This window comes from Calidris pugnax, unplaced genomic scaffold (genome assembly GCF_001431845.1).
Source record: "Calidris pugnax isolate Ruff unplaced genomic scaffold, ASM143184v1 scaffold273, whole genome shotgun sequence".
Lineage (NCBI taxonomy): Eukaryota > Metazoa > Chordata > Aves > Charadriiformes > Scolopacidae > Calidris > Calidris pugnax.
Window position 1 is genome coordinate 7,169,610 of NW_015094508.1, and position 23,144 is coordinate 7,192,753.

General features: G+C 37.7%; 1 protein-coding gene across 1 annotated transcript in view; it reads left to right on the forward strand.

Moving 5' to 3' along the window:
* CENPK (centromere protein K) overlaps positions 1–20,025 on the forward strand; it is a 23,547-nt gene extending 3,522 nt beyond the window's left edge. Inside the window, exons 3-10 of the mRNA XM_014964923.1 lie at positions 1,031–1,087; positions 4,880–4,952; positions 9,080–9,126; positions 9,583–9,665; positions 9,786–9,884; positions 10,175–10,316; positions 14,517–14,570; positions 18,899–20,025. Of these exons, the coding sequence (XP_014820409.1) occupies positions 1,031–1,087; positions 4,880–4,952; positions 9,080–9,126; positions 9,583–9,665; positions 9,786–9,884; positions 10,175–10,316; positions 14,517–14,570; positions 18,899–19,057 (714 nt within the window). The 3' untranslated portion in view covers positions 19,058–20,025. The remainder of the gene's footprint in view (positions 1–1,030; positions 1,088–4,879; positions 4,953–9,079; positions 9,127–9,582; positions 9,666–9,785; positions 9,885–10,174; positions 10,317–14,516; positions 14,571–18,898) is intronic.
* The last annotated feature ends 3,119 nt before the right edge of the window (positions 20,026–23,144 follow it).

The window sequence follows — 23,144 nt, forward strand, 5'->3', positions numbered from 1 at the left end:
AACTTTCTTTGAAATTTTCAGATTAGAAAGAAAGTTAGAATGTTTGTTATTTTTAATTTAATTGAAAACCTTTGATATCTTGTATCTTGTCTCCAGCATCCCTGAAAAGATAGAGGAAGTGATAATGTGTGCTGTTTTTGGAAGCTGATAAAAAACCAGTATTTTATTCGGTTATGATTATTGCATCCTGGATGCACGCATATTTCAGCAAAAAGTTTAAACAACTAATAGTCATTGAATTAGCTCCTAGGTTATGTGGTTTATGATGTAATGTTCCAATGATTGTGTGTCAGCATTAGCAGTTTTTATTGAAGAAATCCTATATTGTTTTTTGGTTCCTGAATATTAACAGCAAGGTTTCCAAAGTACTGCTTAGTAGTTTCATTGCTTAGTAGACTACATCTTGATCTGTCACTGGCCAGGCTAAACTGCTCACAGTTATAAAACAAGGAGGAGTTTAGCAAGTGTCTCCTACCGAAGCCTTGGATACCTATGCTGGCCTGAATTTCACACTTGATATACATCCCATTGCAGTCATGGGAGCTAAGGTAGTGCACTTCAAAGAATCAGACCATTTCTGAAGTGTATAGCATGTTGCTCTAAATGAGTTAAAACTAAAAATGTGTATTATAATGTGATTGCTCTGTTTGCAGAGCCAGAGCAGTAGCTGCAAGTGTGTTAACTTCGCAGCAGCTTCCCTGTTCAGCCTTGTCCATGACTCTCTCTTCCCAGTTTCTCATGTTCTTCATCTGTTTAGTGTCTTTCCCCATATTAGCTTTTCCCTCATATTGAATCATCTTTTATTTACGGCTACTTTTCAATTAATTGAAGTTCTGTTTTTTTCCTGTGGTATAATTTCAAAATATTTCTTAATTTGCCGTTCTATGTCAGGTTCTGAGGGATGTGGCCAAATCAAAACTCTGTGTTTCCTGTATTAAATTACTTTTGTAATTTTAAAGCATCGTGTTTCTTTGTTGCAAAAGGAAGGAGTAAGTAAGCATTGTTTGTGTTTTGTTTGTTTTCTACCAAGCATCAGAGCAAGCTACTGCTTCTAGGAACGGAAGCAATGTTAGAATCAGATGTCAAGGTAAGACAGTATTTTGTTTTATTTTTTTTTTATTCTCCACAAAATATTTAGTTCTCTGTAAAGATATGATGTGTTTCCAAAAGAAGGAAATTAGATTATCTTCACTCATTCTCCAAAGCTGACAGTTTTGCTCTTACTAACTTCGAAGCTGTATTCTGAGGTATGTATCTATCAAATACTGAAAAGTTGCTCTTATGTGTAGCAAAAAGGTTACACGCAGTCGTGCCGCACATCTGGCAAATTAGTAACATGGGCAGCAAAATGGAGGGGTGTGTAACTTCAATACCTTTGGACTATTTCCTAATCAGTGTGTATGTAATGTGTGGAACTTTATATGGATCCCTTTAGTTTTATTCTGGAACTTTGTATTTGCAAATTACAGTTCCCCCATTTGTGGGTATAATTAGGAAACTGATGTGCTTGAATTAGAAGTGAACTGAGTGATGCTGAGTGCATGAATGTGAGCTCCTGCATACCTCAAATTTTGGGGCAATTTGGGGGCAAAAAGGCAATGCTGGCTTACAGTTTAGTTGTTTGTAAATTCAAAATAGGAACCTTTAAAATGTAATTTATATGAAGGCCCCAAATTTGGAATGTATAAATAGTTAAAGATTTGGACTTTTCTTGAAAACTGGCATAGCTAGAAAATGATTAAATGGGGTTGCAAAAATGAAGATTAAATTAAATTGTGCTTTATGATAGAAAATAGGGAGGAAAGGAAAAGGTCGTGTTATACTGTCAGAACTTTCATGGGCTCTTATTCCAGCCTTAGGGTAGGCATTTGTATTGACCCAGGAAACTACAGACCTGTCAGTCTAACCTCAGTTTCTGGAAAAATTATGGAAAAGATCATACTGGGTGCCATTGAAAGACATTTGAAGAGCAATGCAATCATCAGGCACAGTCAACATGGGTTCACAAAGTCCTGTTTAACTATTTTGATGTCTTTCTGTAAGAAGGTCACCCACTTAGTGGGTGAAGGGAGAGGAAGTGGATGTAGTTTTTCTGGATTTTAGAAAAGCTTTTGATACTGTCCCCCACAGCACCCTTTTGGACAGCTGAGATAAAGAGGTACACAGTCCACTGGGCAAAGAGCTGGCTGGATGGTAAACTCAAAGGGTTGTAGTGAAGGCAGCTGCATCTGGCTGAACATGTCACCAAGGGTGCTCCTCAGGGCTCAATTCTATGGCCAGTTCTGTTCGATGTATTTATCAACGATCTGGATGCAGGAGTTGAATGCACCGTTAGCAAGTTTTCTGATGATACCAAACTGGGAGGTGCTTTTGACTCTTGAGGGACAAGAGGCCTTGCAGAGGGATCTAGATAGATTGAACATTGGGCAATCATCAGTGGCATGATATTTAACAAGAACAAATGCTGGATCCTGCACCTGGGTTGCCATAAAACCAGGCACAAGTATAAACTGGGAGAGAAGTGGTGGGAGAGCAGCTCTACATAGAGGGACCTGGGGGTGCTTGGGGCCAGCAGGCTCAACAGGAGTCACAGTGGGCCCTGGCAGCCAAGAGGGCAAACCACGTCCTGGAGTGCATCAAACACAGCATCACCAGCTGGTCAAAAGAAGTGATTATCCCACTGTATTCAGTGTTGGTGCAGCCTCACCTGCAGTGCTGTGTGCAGTTCTGGGCCCCACCATTTAAAAAGGATGCAAGGTCTTTGAATGGATCCAGAGGAGAACAACAAAGCTGGTGAAAGGGCTGGAAGGTATATCCTGTGAGGATTTTGGGCTTGTCTAGTTTGGAGAAAAGGAGGCTGAGGGGTGACCTCATTGCTCTCTACACCTTCCTGAGGATGGGAAGTGGAACAGGAGGTGCTGAGCTCTTCTTCCTGGGATCCAGTGACAGGACACATGGGAATGGCTCAGAGTTGCACCAGGGGAGGTTTAGACTGGGCATGAGGAAGCATTTCTTTACCAGAAATTTCCAGGGTCAAACCCTGGGACAAGGCTTCCTGGAGAGGTGTTGGATGCCCCAAGCCTGTCAGTGTTAAAGAGGTGTTTGAATAACACCCTTGATAACATGCTTTAACTTTTGGTCAGCCTTGACAGTGGTCAGGCAGTTGGACCATCTGGTGTTCAGACTGTTGTAGGTCCTTTCCAACTGGAACTATTTTATTATTATATTTTCATTGTGACTGGCTGTGCTGGTTTAACAGAAACAAAGAACCACCAGGTCACTCTTTCATTCCCCACCCCTTAGTAGTTCATTCCCCATGCCCCAGCTGTGGGATAGGGGAAGAATCAGAACAAAAAGGCAAGAAAAAGACTGTGTCTTGTTCCAGCTTCTTGTGAGAATTAACCTTTTCCGTGCCAGAACCAGGACACTGGCAGAGAAGCTATGGTTTTTGTCCTTGTTGGCCTTGTCACTAGTGTTCATTTCTTAATCACTTCAAGACTGTAATCTTGCAATATACTCTTTGTGCTTTTACCCTTTAAGTTTGGGGACTGATTCGGGTCTCCAATGTAAAGGATTACTTACTGAGCAACATATTTTGCTAGGAATGTATGTAGGCCATGAGAGAGGTATCTGATGTACATATCTGCTGTATGTATTTATCTGTTGAAAAGGTGGTCCTTGATTTAAGGTTGCTGAATTACAGCATTAATTTATTTGAAAGAGTTTTTTGTCCAGTTACTGGAATATTCAGAATGTTTCATATGTCCTTTTTTATCAAGTTTAAAGGAACAAAGAATGAGCTGATGGTATTGTCAAGAGTAGTGCTCCATTATGAAGGAGATGACACCACCTGATCTAGAAAATAAAAAATATTATATGGTGGTTATTTCTTTTGGTTTAGGTTTGTTTTCTTTTTCTTTATTTTAAGAGGTTGTCTTTTGAAGATGCACCTTGCAAAGTTATTTTGAGTAGAGAAAAGCTAAGCTTAAGTTGTCGATTCTTGATATTTTTATTATAAGAACTTTACTGATGCTTCTTAGCGTCTTTTTCACTTGATGTAAAACCAAAAGCAATCTGCAGTGCTTTTTGTGGAATGCTTGACCATGCCAGCAGTACCTTTTGTATTTAAATGTATGCTTAATTTCTTATCAGATTAGCTGTAATATTCTATCTGTATGCAATTTACAACATATTTAAAGAAAATTACAGGTGTAGTCCTCAGTTTCAGGAATTGGAATAGTAATAGTGAGTATATTCTTTCTCTGGAACATAGTAAGATATTAAAATAAGTACATTTTAAAAAATCTGTGGTTGTTTAGTGTGGGTTTTTTAATAAACTTTTCTGAACTGGGGTTTTTTCTTATAGCTCCTATATTTTCAATGATTACAGTGAGCTAGAGCACTGGTTCTGTAGCATTTTTTGTTGAGTCCACAGATGTGGTTTTGATAGAAGATTTGATTGCTGGTTTTGGAAGCCAATCTTTTGTTTAGTCATTGCTCATATTAAGCACAGTCCATTTAACCTTCAGTATCTATCAACTGTGCTTCTAAGGAGGAGTGGGGATGGGAAGTACTGTCATTGCTTCTAACAGCTCATCTTCAGTTGTGGCCATTTTCTGATATTACAGAGGAAATTAGGGGAAGAGTTCCAACTCTGACTACTTCTGATTTCCTTCTTTTGAAAAAACAATAGAAATGTTTCTTGATCCCTGCAAATGGCTTTTTAAATCTTTTGAAGGAATAAGTGGTCTATTGTAATATATGGTCTTTTGTCTTCTGCTGTATAAACTTAATAATTGAGTTCCTATACTGCTCTATCTCATTTTACCCCAGTGTAATTCAACACACTTCAAGAGATGCTTCTTTTCTTGTTATACAGCTTTGCATGTTAATGATGCGAGTGAAAGCTTTAATGGCGGAATATCATCAATGGCAAAATAGAAGTCCTGATTGTAAGTAACTGCATCCATGTAAGGTGTACTTATATAAAACCTCTGCAAAGTCTCTTTTATCTAAGCATCCTAAACTCTGTATATATCAAATGTCTGCTGATTGTATTTCGTACTCTAAGTACTTTAAAATTAAATTAAGTAATTCCCACAGTAGCATGTATGTTTCACGTCTGTATTCTCTTTGGACTTCGGTTCTAAGTGAACTTAGAATTCACAATGAATTCTACTATAATTTAATCTTATGATTATGAACAAATAAATGCTTTATTGGTATCATCATTCATCAGTCGGTTAATGGAATAATAACTACTAGCAGATCTCCTAACAAAATAACAGAGCTTCATTATGCTATTACCCTCCTTCAGTGATCATTTCCTCTCCATCTTTCGCATGTATTTCCTTTTAAGGCAGAACTACTTTGGCAAATAATTCTCTCTTCATTTTGTCTTTTAAGAAACCGATACTTTTTTTTTATCTTTGCAAGTATTGCTAATAAACTAACAATACTCTACCCTGACACATTTTTAACCATACCTCCTTGAGTTGTTTTTTTTTTTTTGAAGTAAGCCTGTAGTGGTAAGTCATACACCACAATAAAATATCCAGCTTGGATTTAACAGGGGTCAGAGATTTCAGGTCAAGAAAAAGTGGTAAAAGACACCTCAGTTTTTTAACCCACAGGAATCCAGATCATTTATTGATCTTGAGAAGCACAAGCCACTGAGACAAGTGGAGCTGTTATATTTGTTAAGCATTGTCAGTCAAAAGGTATAAATCCATCAGTTCTTCAAAATTCTTTTTGTAGATAAGCATTAATGCTGACTGATTTCATTCTGTTGCAAGGCTGATGTGGCCAGCCATTGAAAATAAAACCATTCAGAAGTGTCCAGTATCTGTTTTTTCGGATGTCCCATTTGGAGACTCCTAAAACTGTTCACACTACACTATCATTAGTATTCTGGTAGCACTTGCTGTTATGTTTCCTGTCAATGAACTATTAGCACCTTTTGACCCATTAAAAAGGAATACATTGACTCATTTGAATATATTTATGCCAGTAGAGGCTTTGTTTTTTTAGTGATTACAATTAAATTAGGAAAGTGTTTTAGACAGCAAGTGGTGATTTCTAATATTTTGTCGTATGGCCAAATTGGAATGCATTTTCAGATGAACATTGAAGTCACTTCTCCAGCTTCTTTCAAAGTTCATGTACTTGCTGCATATTGTGATCAAATAATAGGAGTTGGTGAAAAAGATATTTCTTTTTTGTAAATTGACGTTATTGTTCTATTAGAATAAATTCATAGTTCATGTGCTTTTAAGCCTGTGTCTAAGAATGGTCAGTCTCAAATGCTTTTTTAGAGGAATGTAGACCAAAAGTATTACATTGAATGAATTTGGGAAATACTGGTTCCTGGCTGCTGCTTGTAAATAAGTTGCTGGCTTAAAACAAATGAATTGAAAGCACTTACTTTTTATCTGGGTAAAATACCTGGAGATGTTGGGTTTCCTTACTGAAATATGTAATTATTTTAAACTTTAACCTGTTTGCCTAAAAATATTCTTGGGGCTTGACCTATTTTTATTGGCGAGCTGACTTACTTTGCTCAACCATTCTTACTTGTTCCCAGGTGACAAGATTTATTATTAGAAATCTTAATTTTGTACTAGCAAAATGATCTACACATATTATAACCCAAATAATATTTTGCAGCCAAAGCTTTGCCTTTTTGGCTACCTTTCTGAGGGAAGAAAAAAGAAGTTGCTGCTAAGAATTTGAATAGAGTTAAAGTGCTTATATGAAAATTAAGAGTGTACTGTGCCTACACCTTCTCTGTCCCTCTTGGCTCATTTCTACCTACTGTTTGCTTTGAAGGAGGAATTACTTAATTGAAAACATTGTCTGAATTTATCTAAATAGGAATAGTAGAAATACTAATTTCATACAATTTACCAGCAGAGCATGGATGTCAGGCTGTCTCGTTACTTTGGTTTCAGCCTTTAGTAATGGCCAGGTCATTTCTTGTAAATGAGGGCCTGTCAGGATTTCAATTTTAAACCTTATTTTCAGAGGTTATAACTTGGCAGTTCTACATTTCTTTGGGCACAATATTGGCAAATAGACTTGAATCCACAATGCAAATTGTATTTTTGCAAAGCTTTCACCTTAGTCTCTTGTTCTTTTTCTACTTCTGGTACTGTTTATGTAGCTCTAGAGCTGCTAAATCAGCTGAATTAAAACTTTTTAACAAACATTGACTCATAAAAATAGAATTTAACTTTTACCTTTGCAAAATAAGGAAGTGGAAGCAACCATATTTTAGACCATGTAATAGTTGTGGTTTCTGCATAATTTCTATTTTTCTTTGCAAAATGTCAGTATTCTGCCAAATTCCTCTTATTTTAACAGAAGTTTCTGTATAAACATGTGCATAGTAGTTGCTTTTACCTTCCTAGCATCTGGTAGTATTTTGCTTAGTAATTGTACTATGTATCACTAGGCAATTCTGTTTGACATTTGATTTTTGCAAGTGTAGTGATTCATATCTGAAAAAACTTTAACTGACAGTAGACAGAGCAACCTGTGTTCTTTAAAGGAGCAGCTGCCATAAATGTGTTGTAGGACACTGGGACATCTGCACTGTTCCTTTAGTAAATTAGGGTTAGTAATTTCTTTCCTAGGAAGATGTGGCTTTCTATTCTGATACTCAGATAATATGTATATTGAATGAGAAGCACATCATCAGGATTAGGCATCTAAAACTGAAGAAAACAGTAGTAGAAATTGATAATTCCAGGTAGTGAGGGCTCAGGATACCTTGGGGGGGCAGCAGGGGGAAGAGTTGTATGGGTTTCTTCAAATATGCCAGTGAATGTGAATAAAAGCACACTATTGAATTTTATCACGTGTATGTAGGATATTCATGTCACTAAAGAAATATTGCTCTAATAATAGCACAGAACGCTACCTCCCACAGGTCTTAAACATAAGCTTAACTTAGGAGCACTCTACTCAAATTTTGTGTCAAGATTTAGAGACCGTAATTCGCTCTCTAAATAAAAGGGATTTTATTGTGACATGTAATTTAACACATTCTGAACTAGGTTTTGCTGATTTTCATCTGAGAACACTGCTTTTAAAACTACTACTCTAAGGCTTCTCAAAATGTGTTTACGGAAAAAGTACTTTTTTATAAATTTATGAAATCAACTGTATTGTAGGGTTTTCCTGTCAAAGGAAAAGCTTTTATTGAAGTAATGATTTCTAATATTAGGGATTTGGAGCCCAAGTTGAAAAAAAAATATCCCTGCTGTATTAAGATTTAAATCTGTTAGAGTAGCTTTCATTTCTCCCATTAATAGGTCCAAACACTTGACTTTCAAAAATGTATATATTTATGCAGATGATGCAAGTTGACATGAAATTGAGAATTGATTGGTGCCCATTGAAGGCTATCAAATACAACAATTTACTTTTTATTCAGAAAATTCATGAGCATAAATCATTGCATTTTGCAGAAGCATTCTGGGGAAACATTGCCACATCCTTGAATAGTACTGTGCTGTTCCTCACATACTGCTGTTGGAGTTGGAGTTGTTAGGGTTGGAATTAGGATGTTGGCCATGCTGGGCCTTTCATCTCCCTACATGTAGCTGTTCTTGTGAACAGCTGGTTGTTCATAAACAGATGGTGACATGGTTTTTAAGTTCTTTAATTCTGATAGGTTTTACAATCCTAAACAAGCATTTATGAGGCTGTTTAAGAAGGAATTGGAAGAATTTGATTGCCCACATTGGTAATGTTGATGGAATCTCTTCCACTGAAAAAAATCAGGCTTGCTTATCTTGAAGTACGTCTGGACCTCATATTTCAATTTTATGTACTTGAGCTAGATTAGGTATAAAAAATAACGCAGAAGCATTAACACCACCCTTTTTTCAGTCTAATTTAATTGACTGAATTAAGCTTAGCCCAGCAGGACAGCACAAAATGTGGTTAAACTGCTGCTGACAGCCAAGCTAGTTTTTTAGAAGCTACACAAGTTTCTGTCTAGCCAGGCTGCTTTTCAATATAAACAAGTCTATATTATCCAATGCAAATAACCCAATTAATTTTTATTTTTCAGTAATTTCCACCAATCCAGATGTACTGTTAGAATTAGGAAAAGAAGAGGTAAGGTTTTTTTGTTAAGAGATGATGCGATTAGTCTTTCTTTTCAGGATCTTTGTTTTCTGAGTGCTATATGTTTTATGTTGGTGCAATTAGCACAGATTCATTCTTGTAAACAGCTGCAAAGATTTAGACAATGCAACCCTGGCGCTATAGGTGACTTGTCCTCATTTTTTCATCAGATGAGCAGTTCATGTGTGTGCTTCATAATCTGCTTTAGGTATAAACAACTATGTTGTTTTATTGAGCTTCAATAAGACACTGATGAGCAACTGGTGACAGTAACATTTTAAATAGCTCCAACTGGATTTAAAAATCTTGTGGCATTCTGTAGCCATATTCCTTAAACTGCAGATCATTTTGGCCCTCTTTACCAGTTTTACGGTGTAGCCTTGCATAGAGCAAATATAATGGACTGGGTTATCTGCAAACTGTAGGTTTATTTTTACTTTTTTATAGTTGCAGAAAGTGAAGAATGATCTTGAAATGGTGCTGTCGATAGTTCAGTTAAAGAATAAAAAACTGGAAGAAGATCTGAAAAGGTAATACGAGAATTTGGACTTAAGAATGCCATAACCTTTTTTTTACCACACATTTTTATTTGGACTGTCCAGGAAAACTATTTATCTGTTGTGCCATTTCCTACTTTTCATATTTCAAAGAGAACAGCAGTGGCATAAGGAACAGGAGCTGATACTAGATACTCTTACTGGAATTGAAGAAGAGACAAAAATCAAAATTCAACAACTTCCCAAAACGAGGTATTTCTACAGTGTTGTGGTTTTATATTGAAGAATTTAAATATCAACCAGAGCAAAAGAGCAGATAAACTCTTAAAGCATACTTGTTTTATTAAATGTGTCAAATAAGTCAGTAATCCATATTTGAAACATGGAAAGTATTGCTACTATCTGCTACTAATATCCTGTGATTCAAGATGTTGGACTTAAAAACAATAGAAAATAAATTTGGCAGGGTTTTTTTTACTGAAGAATAACTTTTAAATTATTTTAATGAATTTCATGCTCTATTGCTATGTTTTTACTATTAGTTTGACTGCTAGAGCATTTCAAGAACTGCAAAATAAAGTGTCGAAACTAAGAATGTATAAGGAAGAGCTCTTGGATGCTCTGGGTGAATTCCTAGAAGAACATTTTCCCCTTCCAGAGAGTGATGGAAGTGCTAAAAAGGAGGTAAGATTTTCTTAATAGCTATTAGATTTGTAATGTTCATTTTCTGTTTACTTAGATGCAATATCATTTTAAATCACAGGCATAGAATCTGCTGTTATATTTTGAAATAAGTAACAGTCCTTACAGCTGATCCTTTAGTCTAATTGATATTTTTCAGGTTGGTTTATATTAAAGGCTGTTCCCATCTGGATATTTTCTTTTTAATGCATACATCCTTTACCCTATGAGATACATAGTAACGTATTGTATTTCTTACTGAACTGCAAGCTGTGCCAAATTTGGAAATGGTGAGGGGTTCACTCAAATTTCTTCCATTTTCTTTTTTACTGGACTAGGCAAGTGGATTCATGTTTTCCTTGGCAAAGCAAATTTTAATTGTCTAACAATGTTTTTGGAACAATAATAAGGACAAGTGTTTATAATTACAATGTAGTTTGGAATGTTAACCATCAGTTTCTGTTCAGGCAAACTGGGCCAAAAATTATCTTAAAACTTTAGGGAAAACAGGCAGTCAGGGAGTATTTTGCATAATAAGTTCAAAGTCTGCAATAAAAATAAACTTTTTACCATTACTATTCGAAAGAATAACTACAAAAAAGGGGGGGTTGATTTTGATTTCAGACACACTTAAGAATACAGAAATAGAAAGTATTTCTTTAATCCAGTTCCCTGTTATTTTAAACAACCACATAATATGATTTCTTTAATATTGTCATTGAACTCCACTTTAAAACTAATTATTTTTGTTACTGCTGTTTCTATTAGGATTTATTCTAGTATTTCAGTACTCTCGTTAGAAACTGTCTGTTAACTTCCAGTCTAAATTTATTCATGTCTAACGCAGATCCATGTATTCTTATGCCCATCTTGTCCTTAGAGCAGCTCCTTTTCTTTCTCTTGTCTATTCTTCTTGATATATTTATAGACAGCAATCTTATAACCTCTTTCTTTGTTTTGCTAATTGAACTAGCAAAGCTTTCTTGTTTGTCTCCTGTAAGATAATTTTTTTCAGTTCCCTGGCTTATTTCAATAACACCAACTTCCTATATTTGTCTTCACTAGGATTCGTCTCTCTTGAAACCTGGTAAAAACCTATTTTATAAACAATAGTAGTCATCACAAAAGCAACTGATTACAACCTTGTCTTTTTCTTCCTCTTATTTCCAACTGATGAACCCTGAGATTTTAATTAAAAACAAAAATGTCTTTGCATAGAAGTACATATTTTGCACATGGAAGTGCCAAATGGAGCCTTCAAGGCACAATGTCCATTTTCAAAGTCTTACTTGGTCATGTTCAAATATCTTATTCTATTATATCTTAGTCTTTCTGTATATCAATGCCTTCTAATTTCCTGTGATTATTGAATATTATACATTTTGTTAAAACATTAAGAAATAAAAGTTTCGGGGATTTAACTAAAAATTATCTTTCAATCATATATTCCTGATTTCAGTCTGATATATCATCTCCCTAGCTGCTGGTTCTTATTCCTCTCACAATTTTTCTAGGACATGATTCTTGAAACACTGACTTTCCCAGATGCATTTTAAATGATTGTCTGTTTTTCCCATATATATCATTAGTATTTCCTTAAAACTGTATTTCCTATAATGAGATACACCAATTTATTTGCTCCCATTTATGTGATGTCATAGAAAAATATAGGCCGGAAGTGACCTCTGGAGATCTTCCATTCCAACCCCATCATCAAGGTAGTGCCAATATCAAAGTTGGATCAAGTTGCTCATGCTCATATCGAGCTGTGTTCTAAAAATAAGAAATAGTGGATTCATGTGTGTTTCAGAACTCTGAAGAAGATTTTATATAAAATTTCCCACCCCAGAGCAAATATCAACTGTTTAAATTTTCTTAGCCTATGTTATACTATCAGAAGTTTTTACTACCTATCCTGCGTTCATCTCCCTTCCATGCTGTTTTCCTTAGTAAAATCTAAAGAAAAAAAAATAATCACCCAGGGTGTTTGGGATTAACCAAACCTTTGCCTGCTCACAGAAGCTCAACTTCTACCTTTTCTAAATTTTCTTAAATGTAACATTTACTTTGATAAACTTCCAAGCAAGGTCTGATCTTAATTTTATTTACACATTTTCTGAACTCTTAAACAGAGTTTGTTTTCTGACAAGTCTTTTTCTTTCTTTTCACTCGTGAATTCATATCTGCTTCTATATCTTTTTACTCAGTTGGATCTCAGTGGCTGAACTGCAGGTCTGCAATCTGCATCAAAGTGATTAACCATGAAGGCAGGAGAGACAGCCACTTTTACCTACATTGTTTTCTTTATTGTGTAGAAATACAAGTTGATGGCATTAGCAGTGAAATTTGCTGCTTCATTGTTTTGGGGAAACATGTTATTCACATCTGTTATCAGCTTGGTTCAACACTGGAAGCACTGAGCTCTGAAGTCCAAATTACATCAATAATTTTGTGTCACTTCATGGAAGCTTGTGTTCTCAGTAGTTCTGCGTGTGGGGTTGATGGCTGTAGGGTATGGCTCCTAGTGTGAACTGCTCTGAGCCACCTTTCTCCAGGCACTCGTGTCTGGGATTGGGAAAGAAGGCTGAATCACAGCAGCCCAGGTTAGCCATGGCCCAAGAACTTTAGTTTAGGTAGTGATTGAGGTAAAAATTTTCTGGCATTTTAAATCTCTGTTAAAAAAGACACTTTTGTTTTCAAGATAAGAAATATGAAAAGTCATATGTTGAATATTCTTTATGGTAGTCTCTCTCATGGAAGGGAAAAGAGGGTGCTTTTCAGGTTAAATAAATGCTGAGCATTATATATATTAATTAATTAGAGCTACTTATATTGGTGACACTTAAAATATGTAAGTAATTTAATTTTACAAAACAATATTTACAATGTATATTATAAACCTAGCAAAATAAGTTTGCTAGTTCTGTGACAGTGCAAATCTCTTTACACTAATATCCTTAGGATTTTATTCTTTACATATCAGTTTTAGTAATAATTGAAGTCATAAACTAATTTCAACTTTGATACATGAATATTGAACCCATTACCTAAGTTAGGAAATAATACTTTGGGCCAGGGACATACAAGAATATGAAGTATCTTCATGATTGCTCCAAGGAACCTTTTGTGGTTTCTTAGTGTAGATTCTATTTCCTCAGCCTAGTATCAATATAAAGGCACAAAGATAGCCATTATTGACCCCAAGCTCCATGGCTTGCAAGATTTCCATGGAGCATAGAGTACATCCCCCTTGTGTCTTTCTGAAGGTGAGAGTATAAGAATTGTGACAGGAAAAACGGACCCAGAACTTGTCTTTCACAAATTCTTATTTGCTTGTATTCTTCTACTTCTGTTCCAGAAGTGGTGTTTGTGTAAGATCCTGCAGATCTGTTAATATCTTAGGACTTAAACTGACACATTAAACAGCAGTGCTGAGTAAGCAGCCACCACTGTTGTATTTTCTCCTTTATTTTGTTGAATGTGAAAGTGGAAGGAGGAAAAAGGATAAAATTGGAAAATAAAAGAATCAGGTTCACCCTGCAACGGCACAAGCAGTTTTTTGGTGTTGCTGCCTAAGGAATCCATATCAATTTATAGGCAAATGGCTTGATTTGCTTGCTACAAATGAATAGGTAATTTCCTAATGGGTTGCTGTACAAATGGTATTTTAGCAAGGAATTTTTTTTTCAAATTTTAAATGATTCTATTTCTTAAGCTTGGTCAATTGTTTTAATTGAAGTCAGAGTAAAAGTAAACAAATATCAAAATCACTACGAACTTAAGTCTTGAGCTGTGTCAAACTTGCATTTTAAACATTTTCCTAAAGTTAAAAAATTAATTTTTTTCCTAGCAGATCATATTCATAGAATGTTTTGCACTGCATACATTTATAAATATGATATACTTGGTTTTATTATAATATAAACCCAGGTAAATATACTATGATCACTTAAGATTAATCTTTTTTAATAATCAATTTTAAAATTATTACATTTAGAGTATATAATATTGAACTGGTGTATGAATGATTTAAATACTATCTTGTATTTTTGTCATGACTAAATCTAAGTAAAAGTCTTCATCTGTTGTGTACTATGAAATCAAATAATTGTGTGATTATTTTTCTTTATCAATTAACATTTTTCCTGAATATTTAGTTTTGTTTTCTGTTAATTTGGCTGGGGGTGGTGGTTATCTTTGCAGAATTCTTCTGAAGAGCCAGATGTGGAACTGATAACACTGAATGAAATTTTAGAGGTAAGATTTTTTTTTTTTCATGTAGATATTTGGGGGATTTTCCAATACTCAGATCTGATCATAATATACTGATAAGATAAATAACAGTTTATGACAAAGCATTAAGATCATTCTCCCACAACATCCTCATTCTCCCACAAAATCCTCATTAGAAAATTAAAGAAGTGTGGGCTAGATGAGGGAGCAGTGAGGTGGATTGAGTCCTGGCTGTGTGACAGAACTCAGAGGGTTGTCATTAATGGAGTAGGGTCAAGTTGGATGCCTGTAACCAGCGGTGTCCCCCAGGGGTCAACAGTTGGCCCAGTTCTGTTCAACATATTCATCAATGACCTGGACGAGGGGACAGAGTGTGTCCTCAGCAAGTTTGCTGATGATACCAAACTGGGAGGGCTGGCTAACACTCCAGAGGGCTGTGCTGCCATCCAGCATGACCTGGACAAGTTGGAGAGCTGGGCAGAGAAGAACCTAATGAGGTTCAACAAGGGCAAATGTAAGGTCCTGCACCTGGGGAGGAAGAACCCCAGGCACCAATATAGGTTAGGGGTGGATCTTCTGGGAAGTACTACAGAGGAAACGGATCTGGGAGTCCTGGTGGATGGCAGGATCTCCATGAGCCAGCAATGTGCCCTTGTCACCAAGAGGGCCAATGGAATCCTGAGCTGCATAAGGAGAAGTGTGGCCAGCAGGTCGAGGGAGGTCATTCTCCCCCTCTACTCTGCACTGGTGAGGCCACAACTGGAATACTGCATCCAGTTCTGGGCTCCCCAGTTCAAGAGAGACAGGGAACTACTGGAGAGAGTCCAACGTAGGGCAACCAAGATGATTAAGGGATTGGAGCACCTCCCTTATGAGGAAAGGCTGAGAGAGCTGGGGCTCTTTAGCCTCAAGAAAAGAAGACTGAGGGGAGACCTCATCTTTGTTTGCAAGTTCCTAAAGGGTGGGTTGAAGGAGGATGGAGCCGGACTCTTTACAGTGGCTTCCAGCAATAGGGCTAGGGGCAATGGGCACAAGCTGGAACATGGGAAGTTCCACTCAGATATGAGGAAGCACTTCTTTACGGTGAGGGTGACAGAGCCCTGGAACAGGCTGCCCAGGGAGGTCGTGGAGTCCCCTTCTCTGGAGATTTTCAAGACCCACCTGGATGCAGTCCTGAGTGATGTGCTCTGGAATCCTGCTTAGCAGGGGAGTTGGACTAGATGATCTCTAGAGGTCCTTTCCAACTCTGTCTAATCTGTGAATCTGTGAATTGACAAATAAAATGTTTAAGAATGTTAAGTCTGATTTTTAATTCCTATCAAATTAAAGCTCCATTTTTTTAAAAGAGGTGTGGCGATAATGTAGATAACCAAATCTTCAATTTAAGCTGGACAATTATTATCCCTTGTTGCTTAATTTTATAATGGTTATTTTAAAGAAGTTTTACAAGCCTTGATAGCTCATAATAGGGGAGACAAATGCTATGCTTAACAAAACATCAATTGTTCCATTTCATGCTATATTTTGTACTGTTTCCCTGAAATATAACATAGTAACAGTTATAGAAGGACCAATTAATGTGTAGTCTTGTGTATTAACTAGATTTTCTTCTGATATGATGGAATCAATGAATCCAATTTGTGCATTTCTAATAGATTTTATAAGTATGCCAGCATTCCTTAATGTGCAATTTATGGATTTGAATTGCAAAGCACAATTTTGAAGGAGCATTGAAGATCTTTTCACTAGCAATGTTCCTTCTTGTCTTAAATGTAGCATTTGAAGTGAAATTTCCTATTCATCCTCCATCCTCACTGTTCAGGCAGTTGTAAGCATCTATATGTAGGACCTTCCCAGGGGGTAGAACAGATTTTCCTGAGGGAAAACTTGGTGAAGAACAGCTTTCTGGTATTAAGATGCTATCATCCGGTCACTATGACATTGTTGTAGTTTAGTTTAAAGCCCAGACTTCGGGCTTACATCATCAAAATAATTTTACATGCCTCAAGTATCTCAGCATGCCTATTAATACCAAATTAGGCAGAGCTTGAAGACATCAGAATTAAAAATAGTCACATTCCCTGTGGAACCAAAATTTTAAAGCTTTTCTAATGCTTTAAAATTGTACTTAATATTTTTCTGACATTGTTAATCTCCTCAAAATGTGACTACATCCAAGTAATGTCTGATTTCCATTTGGAATAATATACTACTTCCAAAATTTTAGACTTATTTTTAATTTTAACTGTCTTGGCATAAACTGTCAATGTCTCTTATCATTGTTTTATGGGGTATTTTGTTGTTGAGCAACTTGGTTCCAGCTTCAAGGGCCTGTTAAATTTCAAAAGTGTTTTAGATACAGATAATAATAGTCTGTGTGCAGTTCTTAAAGAGACAAATGCGAATATCTTTGTATTATGGTTGCAGATTAAGGATTTGCTGTTGTAAAAATGTGATTCGTCACAGAGTTACAATCGGTGCCTGTGTTCCTAACCATGTCTCCTCAATCTCCATGTGTTTTGTTAAATAATGAAAGTGTACATTTTTAATTAATCCACTTTGACACGTTAAGTGTATACATTTATATTATTTAGGCTTATGAGGACCTACTTCATTAAGTTAGTGTAAATAGTAAGCAAGCAGTAAATTTTCTCATGCAAACCTCTGAATTTTTAGAAAGATGAAATATATGGGATGAATGGAGAGAGCACCACAGGATAGATAAGAATATATGATCTGTAATGTCTGCAATATTCCCCATGTGCAGTATTATGAGGATATAAACATGGTCTCCAAGAACAGAAGAAGAATGTCAAAACTGATCTTTGTTTTTAACTCCATTAACTAATTATATATTTAGATAAGGAACAAAGGAGAAGTAAGGAAGTATCAAGAGGAGGTGAGCTGTAAGGTGCTTGTCATGCCTGAACAAGAAGTGATAAAGACCACCCATTTATGAGACGGACAAAACGATTTGATGTGCAAACATAATGAGGTTAAACTAGGACTATGATGTTTAACTTCATTGGTGCAAACTCATTTATTTCTAACACTACCTACAGAAAGACACAAAACACAAGAAAAAGAATTCACAGAATTGCAGGGGTTGGAAGGGACCTTTGGGATCATCTAGCCCAGCCCTCTGCTGAAGCAGGTTCACCTCAAGCAGGCTGGACAGGAATGCATCCAGGCAGGTTTTTATTATCTCCAGAGAAGTAGATTCCACAGTCTCTCTGGGCAGCCTTTCCAGTGCTCTGACACACTCAAAGTAAAGTTTGTGCTCATGTTGAGATGGAATTTCCTGTGTGCCAGTTTGTGTCCGTTGCCCCTTGTCCTGTCACTGGGCACCACTGAGAAGAGCCTGACCCCATCCTCTTGACACCCACCATTTAGGTATTTATAAGCATTAATGAGATCCCCTCTCAGTTTTCTCTCCTCCAGGCTAAACAGGCCCACGCCTCTCAGCCTTTCTTCATAAGAGACAGGCTCTATTCCCTTGATCATCTTCATAGCCTTTTGCTGTACCCTTTCCAGCAGTTCCCTGTCCTTTTTGAACTGGACACAGTACTCCAGATGTGGCCTCACCAGGGCAGAGCAGAGGGGGAGGATGTACTCCCTTGACCACTTTCTTTAGCACCCCAGGAGACCGTTGGCTTTCTTGGTCATAAGGGCAGATTGCTGGCTCGTGGTCAACTTGTTGTCCACCAGGGCTTGAAGGTCCCGCTGCAGGGCTGCTTTCCAGCAGGTTAACCCGTCACCAGTACTAGTTCTCCTCAATCTAAGAAGTTGGCTTTTTTAGGGGGGAGGAAGGGGGCTTAATAGTGAGATGAAATTTAGGAAGCATTGCAAGATGGATGTTCTCTGCCAAAATCTGAAAGGTTAGGGACAGTGATTTGTTGACGGTAAGTCATTATGGTTTTTGAGGCAAGTGATTCCCAAACATCTAACTTTCCCTCTTATTTAATGCTTTTAACCTTAAATTAACAGATACTGATATAAAGATTAATTGTATAACAATTTACCACATTCACGTTCAGAATTTTTGGGCATTTACAGTTACGCTGTCTAAAATTCACTAACAATTTTTGACAGAAGCTGAAAAACTTCATCTGGATAAAAGAAGAATTCTGGTTCTAATATTTTTTCATCAAAAAAGATGTAATGAGGTTAATCGCATGTTCTTTGTTTTACTTCTACCTTGAACAGGTCTTATATTTCTCTTCTGTAGTCTTGTAATTCTTATATTGCCTACATAAGTATTTCATTACAATCATTCGTATAAATTTCATTAAAGGAGATAAAAATCTAGCTGTTTTGTTCATTTCTAAAATCTTAGCATTTTGGTATTCCAGATCCTCATAGGCAAATTAATGAACACGCCACATGAACCTTACGTAACCATCGACGACTCATTTTGGCCACCTTACATTGAGCTGTTGCTGCGATATGGAATTGCCCTGAGGCATCCGGAAGATCCGAACAGAATGCGCCTGGAAGCCTTTCACATGTAGCGTGACCTGCTTATTTCCTTTAAAATGAAGCAAAGCAGCAGTGCTTTTATTGAGGGCTAAAGCATACTTACGTTTTATGATTAGCTTTTTTCTTATCAGCGGCCTCTTCTTGTAGGATGATTTTATCTAGTGAAGTTTATATTTGGTCAGGATATGAAATATGAAAAAAGAAAAAAAAATTTCTACTTTACCTGCTCACAGTTACAGTTGGCTTTTAGTTTAATGGCAACTGATGCCATTTGCTCTGTGAAGTGTTTTTTCAGCTTCTTTAATAAGAGGCAGATTCAGGTAATAGACCAAGTAAAGATGTTTTAACAGTCCCTTTTATTTTAAAAGTCAGACTTTATACGTGACTTTTCTAATATAAATAATTTTTTAGATTGCTTTACCTCATCTCAGTTTCCTTTAGTATTTTGTTGTACTTTGTAGAAGCAAAATTTGAAATAATTTATCTTCTCCTGTATTGCAAACATTTGGAACTAACAGTAGCATCTAAAGAATGTAGTGGGTTGGGTTTGGGTGTGAGGGGATGGCGGGGGGCGGATGGTAATTGGGGTGGTGTTCTGTTGAGGGGTTTTTCCCACAGAACCATTGCAAACAAATTTATTTAAGATAAAGGCTTGCAGAAGTTGACACATCTTTCTGTGCAAAGGGCTGCAGATGTTGAGTGTGCAACTCTACAACGGCATGCTTCCTAAGTGGCGTATATTATGTTATGCTACATTGTCTAACAGGATCCGTTTTCGCTTTTTCAGATCTAGGTAACCAAGGCTTATAACAGATCTCTGTTCTATTGATTTCTGCAGTTTGTAAATTGATAGTTACCTTCAGTATAAATGCTGGCATTCTGTGTCATCCTAATCTGCTTTTCTATAGCCTTCATTATTGTACAATGCACAAAATTCCACTCTTGTTTATCTGTAGTGACTATAACCTTGGGAAATAAAATATGCCTTTTATTAACCAGATTTCAGTTTATTGATTTTTTTTCAGTTCATAGAATAAAATATAGAATCACAGAATGGTTTGGTTTGGAAGAGATCATCCAGTTCCAACCCCCCTGCCATGGGCAGGGACACCTCCCACTAGAGCAGGTTGCTCAAAGCTCCATCCAGCCTGGTCTTGAACACTTCCAGGGATGGGGCATCTCCATCTGCTCTGGGCAACCTGTTCCGGTGTCTCACCACCCTCACAGTAAAGAATTTCTTCCGAATAGCTACTCTAAATCTCCCCTCTTTCAGTTTAAAACTGTTACCCCTCATCCTATTGCTACACTCCTTCATAAAGAGTCCCTCCCTGCCTTTGCTGTAGGCCCCCTTTAAGCATTGGAAGGCTGCTGTAAGGTCTCCCTGGAGCCTTCTCCAGGCTGAACAACCCCAACTGTCTCAGCCTGTCCTCTTAGGAGAGGTGCCCCAGCCCTCTTATCATCCTCGTGGCCCGCCTCTCAACCTGCCTGAGCAGGTCCATGTGTTTCTAATGCTGAGAGCTTCAGACCTGAACTTGGGTGACCCCACCTTGACTACTGAGATCAGAGCAGAGGGGAAGAATCACCTCCCTTGACCTGCTGGCCAGGCTTCTTTTGATGCAGCCCAGGATCTTGTTGGCACATGGCTGTGTCATACTCAGTTTTTCACTTGCCAACACTCCCAAGTCAGGGGTTGCTCTCAATCCATTCTCTGTCCAGCCTGTATCCATGTTGGAGATTGCTATGACCCAGGTGCAGGACCTTGCACTTGGTCTGGTTGAACTTCATGAGGTTTGTATGGGCCCACTTCTCGAGCTTGTCCAGGTCCCTCTGAATGGCTTCCCTTTCCTTCCGTAGAGCTTGGTGTCATCTGCAAACTTGCTGAGCGTGCACTGTCCATGTCCCCAAAAAAGATGTTAAATAATACCGGTCCCAATACCAACCCCTGAGGGACATGACTCATCACTGGTCTCCACGCAGACATTGAGCTATTGACTGCAACTCTTTGTGTGCAACCATCCAGCCAATTCGTTATCCACTGAGCAGTCCATCTTGTCAAATTCAAGTTAGAGACAAGGATGTCTTGTCGGACAGTGTCAAATGCTTTGCACAAGTCCAGGTAGATCACGTCAGTTGCTCTTCCCTTATCCACTAATGCTGTAACCCCATTGTAGAAAGCCACCAAAAGTATAGACATGATTTACCCTTAGTGAAGCCATGTTGGCTGTCGCCAATCACCTCCTTATTTTCCATGTACCTTAGCGTAGTTTTCTGGAGGATCTGTTCCATGATTGTTCCAGGCCAAGAGGTGAGAGTGACTGGCCTGTAGTTACCCGGGTTTCCCTCTTTTACCTTTTTAAAAATGGGGGTTAAGTTTCTCAAATATGATGTACAGTGGCTTGGAAACTTCATCTGCCAGTTCCCTCAGGACTCTCAGATGCATCTGTGGTGGGTTGACCTTGGCTGGCCATCAGGTGCCCACCAAGCCCCTATATCAGTCCCCTCCTCAGCTGGGCAGGGGAGAGAAAATACAATGAAAGGATCCTGAGTAGAGGTAAGGACAGGGAGAGACCACTCACAGGGAGAGATCACTGTCAGAGGCAAAACGGACTCGACTTGGGCAAAATTTATTTAATTTATTGCCAATCAAATTGGAGTAGGTTAATGAGATAAAACCAAATCTTAAAACACCTTCCCCCAACCCCTCCCTTCTTCTCAGCCTCAGCTTCACTCCCAATTTTCTCCACCTCCTTCCTCCAAGTGGTGCAGGGGGATGGAGAATGGGGGTTTTGGTCAGTTCATCACACATTGTCTCTGTGGCTCCTTCCTCTTCAGGGGGAGGACTTCTCACACTCTTCCCATGCTCTAGCGTGGCCTAGAATGCATTTTCAGTTTTCAAGGGAAACTGTTTCATACTGAAACAGAGTTAGCTGGAAGCTGGAGCTCCGAAAAAAATCTTGGCAAGTAAATGGAAGAGGTTCAAGGCAGTAATGAAGAACAGATCTTCATTATGACAAAAGCTTGGAATAGGGTCTTCCATCAGTAGTATCAAAACTCAGAAAGGTTGGGGAGTACATCCAAAGACAGAGCAGATTTTCCTCCATGCACGTCTAAGTGACAGTTGTTTAATTGGAATTAACACTTCTGTAAATGCTAATATTGGGACTCTACCAATGTGCATTCTATGAAATAAGGATTTATCTTAATGTCAATTTTTTACTCTGCAATGCTAACATTAAAAGAAGCTGGGAAATTCAATGAACATTCAGAGCTACCAGTCTGAGTAAGATGACAATTTGATCTAACCCACAGATTCAATTAGCTGGACCCCTCTTCCTCCCTACTCACTGTTCCCCAGGCTTCCCTTCTCATTTCCTGCTACGTGGGATAAATTGCCTTGATGATGAGAAAGCTCAGTAGAAAGGGGCAGACCTGCACAATGGGTTTAAATCTAACACTGAGTATTAAATCTGTCACTTGAGTATGCTGTCTTGTTTCATGGAAAAAAAATTCTATTTTGTGTGTGGTTCAGTGCAGATTCCATTGTACATACCTTTGTACCTTAAGTATGCAAGCCCATAAACTCTTTAATAGCTTTTCCTTAGAGCTATATACACACACCTTGTACGTTAGCGCAAGGGAAAGGTCAGGATGGCACTAAAACTTTCCCTCTTATTGCTCATGGCAAGAAGTTGCACTCTGGACCAATATAAGTTCAAACCCCATCTTAAAAAAGAAAAAAAAAAGTGCTGTTTCTTTCATCAACATTTTTTTCTGGGTATGTTGGACCCTTGCTCCCCCAAATAAGTTAGAGAGCACAGAGGCATAGACACAGATATTCCTCCCTCCTCACCACCCCCCTGCCTGCGGCTATTGATAATGACTGAAATTAGTCTGTCATAATTGTTTCACATCATTAATCAACAAATATAGTGGGTAAATCTTCTGCCCAAGAGGAGTACACATCCCCAACAAACACTACAGCCATTGCTCTTCCTGTTGTTCGTCCTGCACCTGAATACTCAGATATAGCACTTGAGCTATTCTTATCTGATACTGTCCTTCAGCCAAAATTTTAGAAGCTTTAACAGTTACCCTTACTTAAAAATAAGACATCTGTAA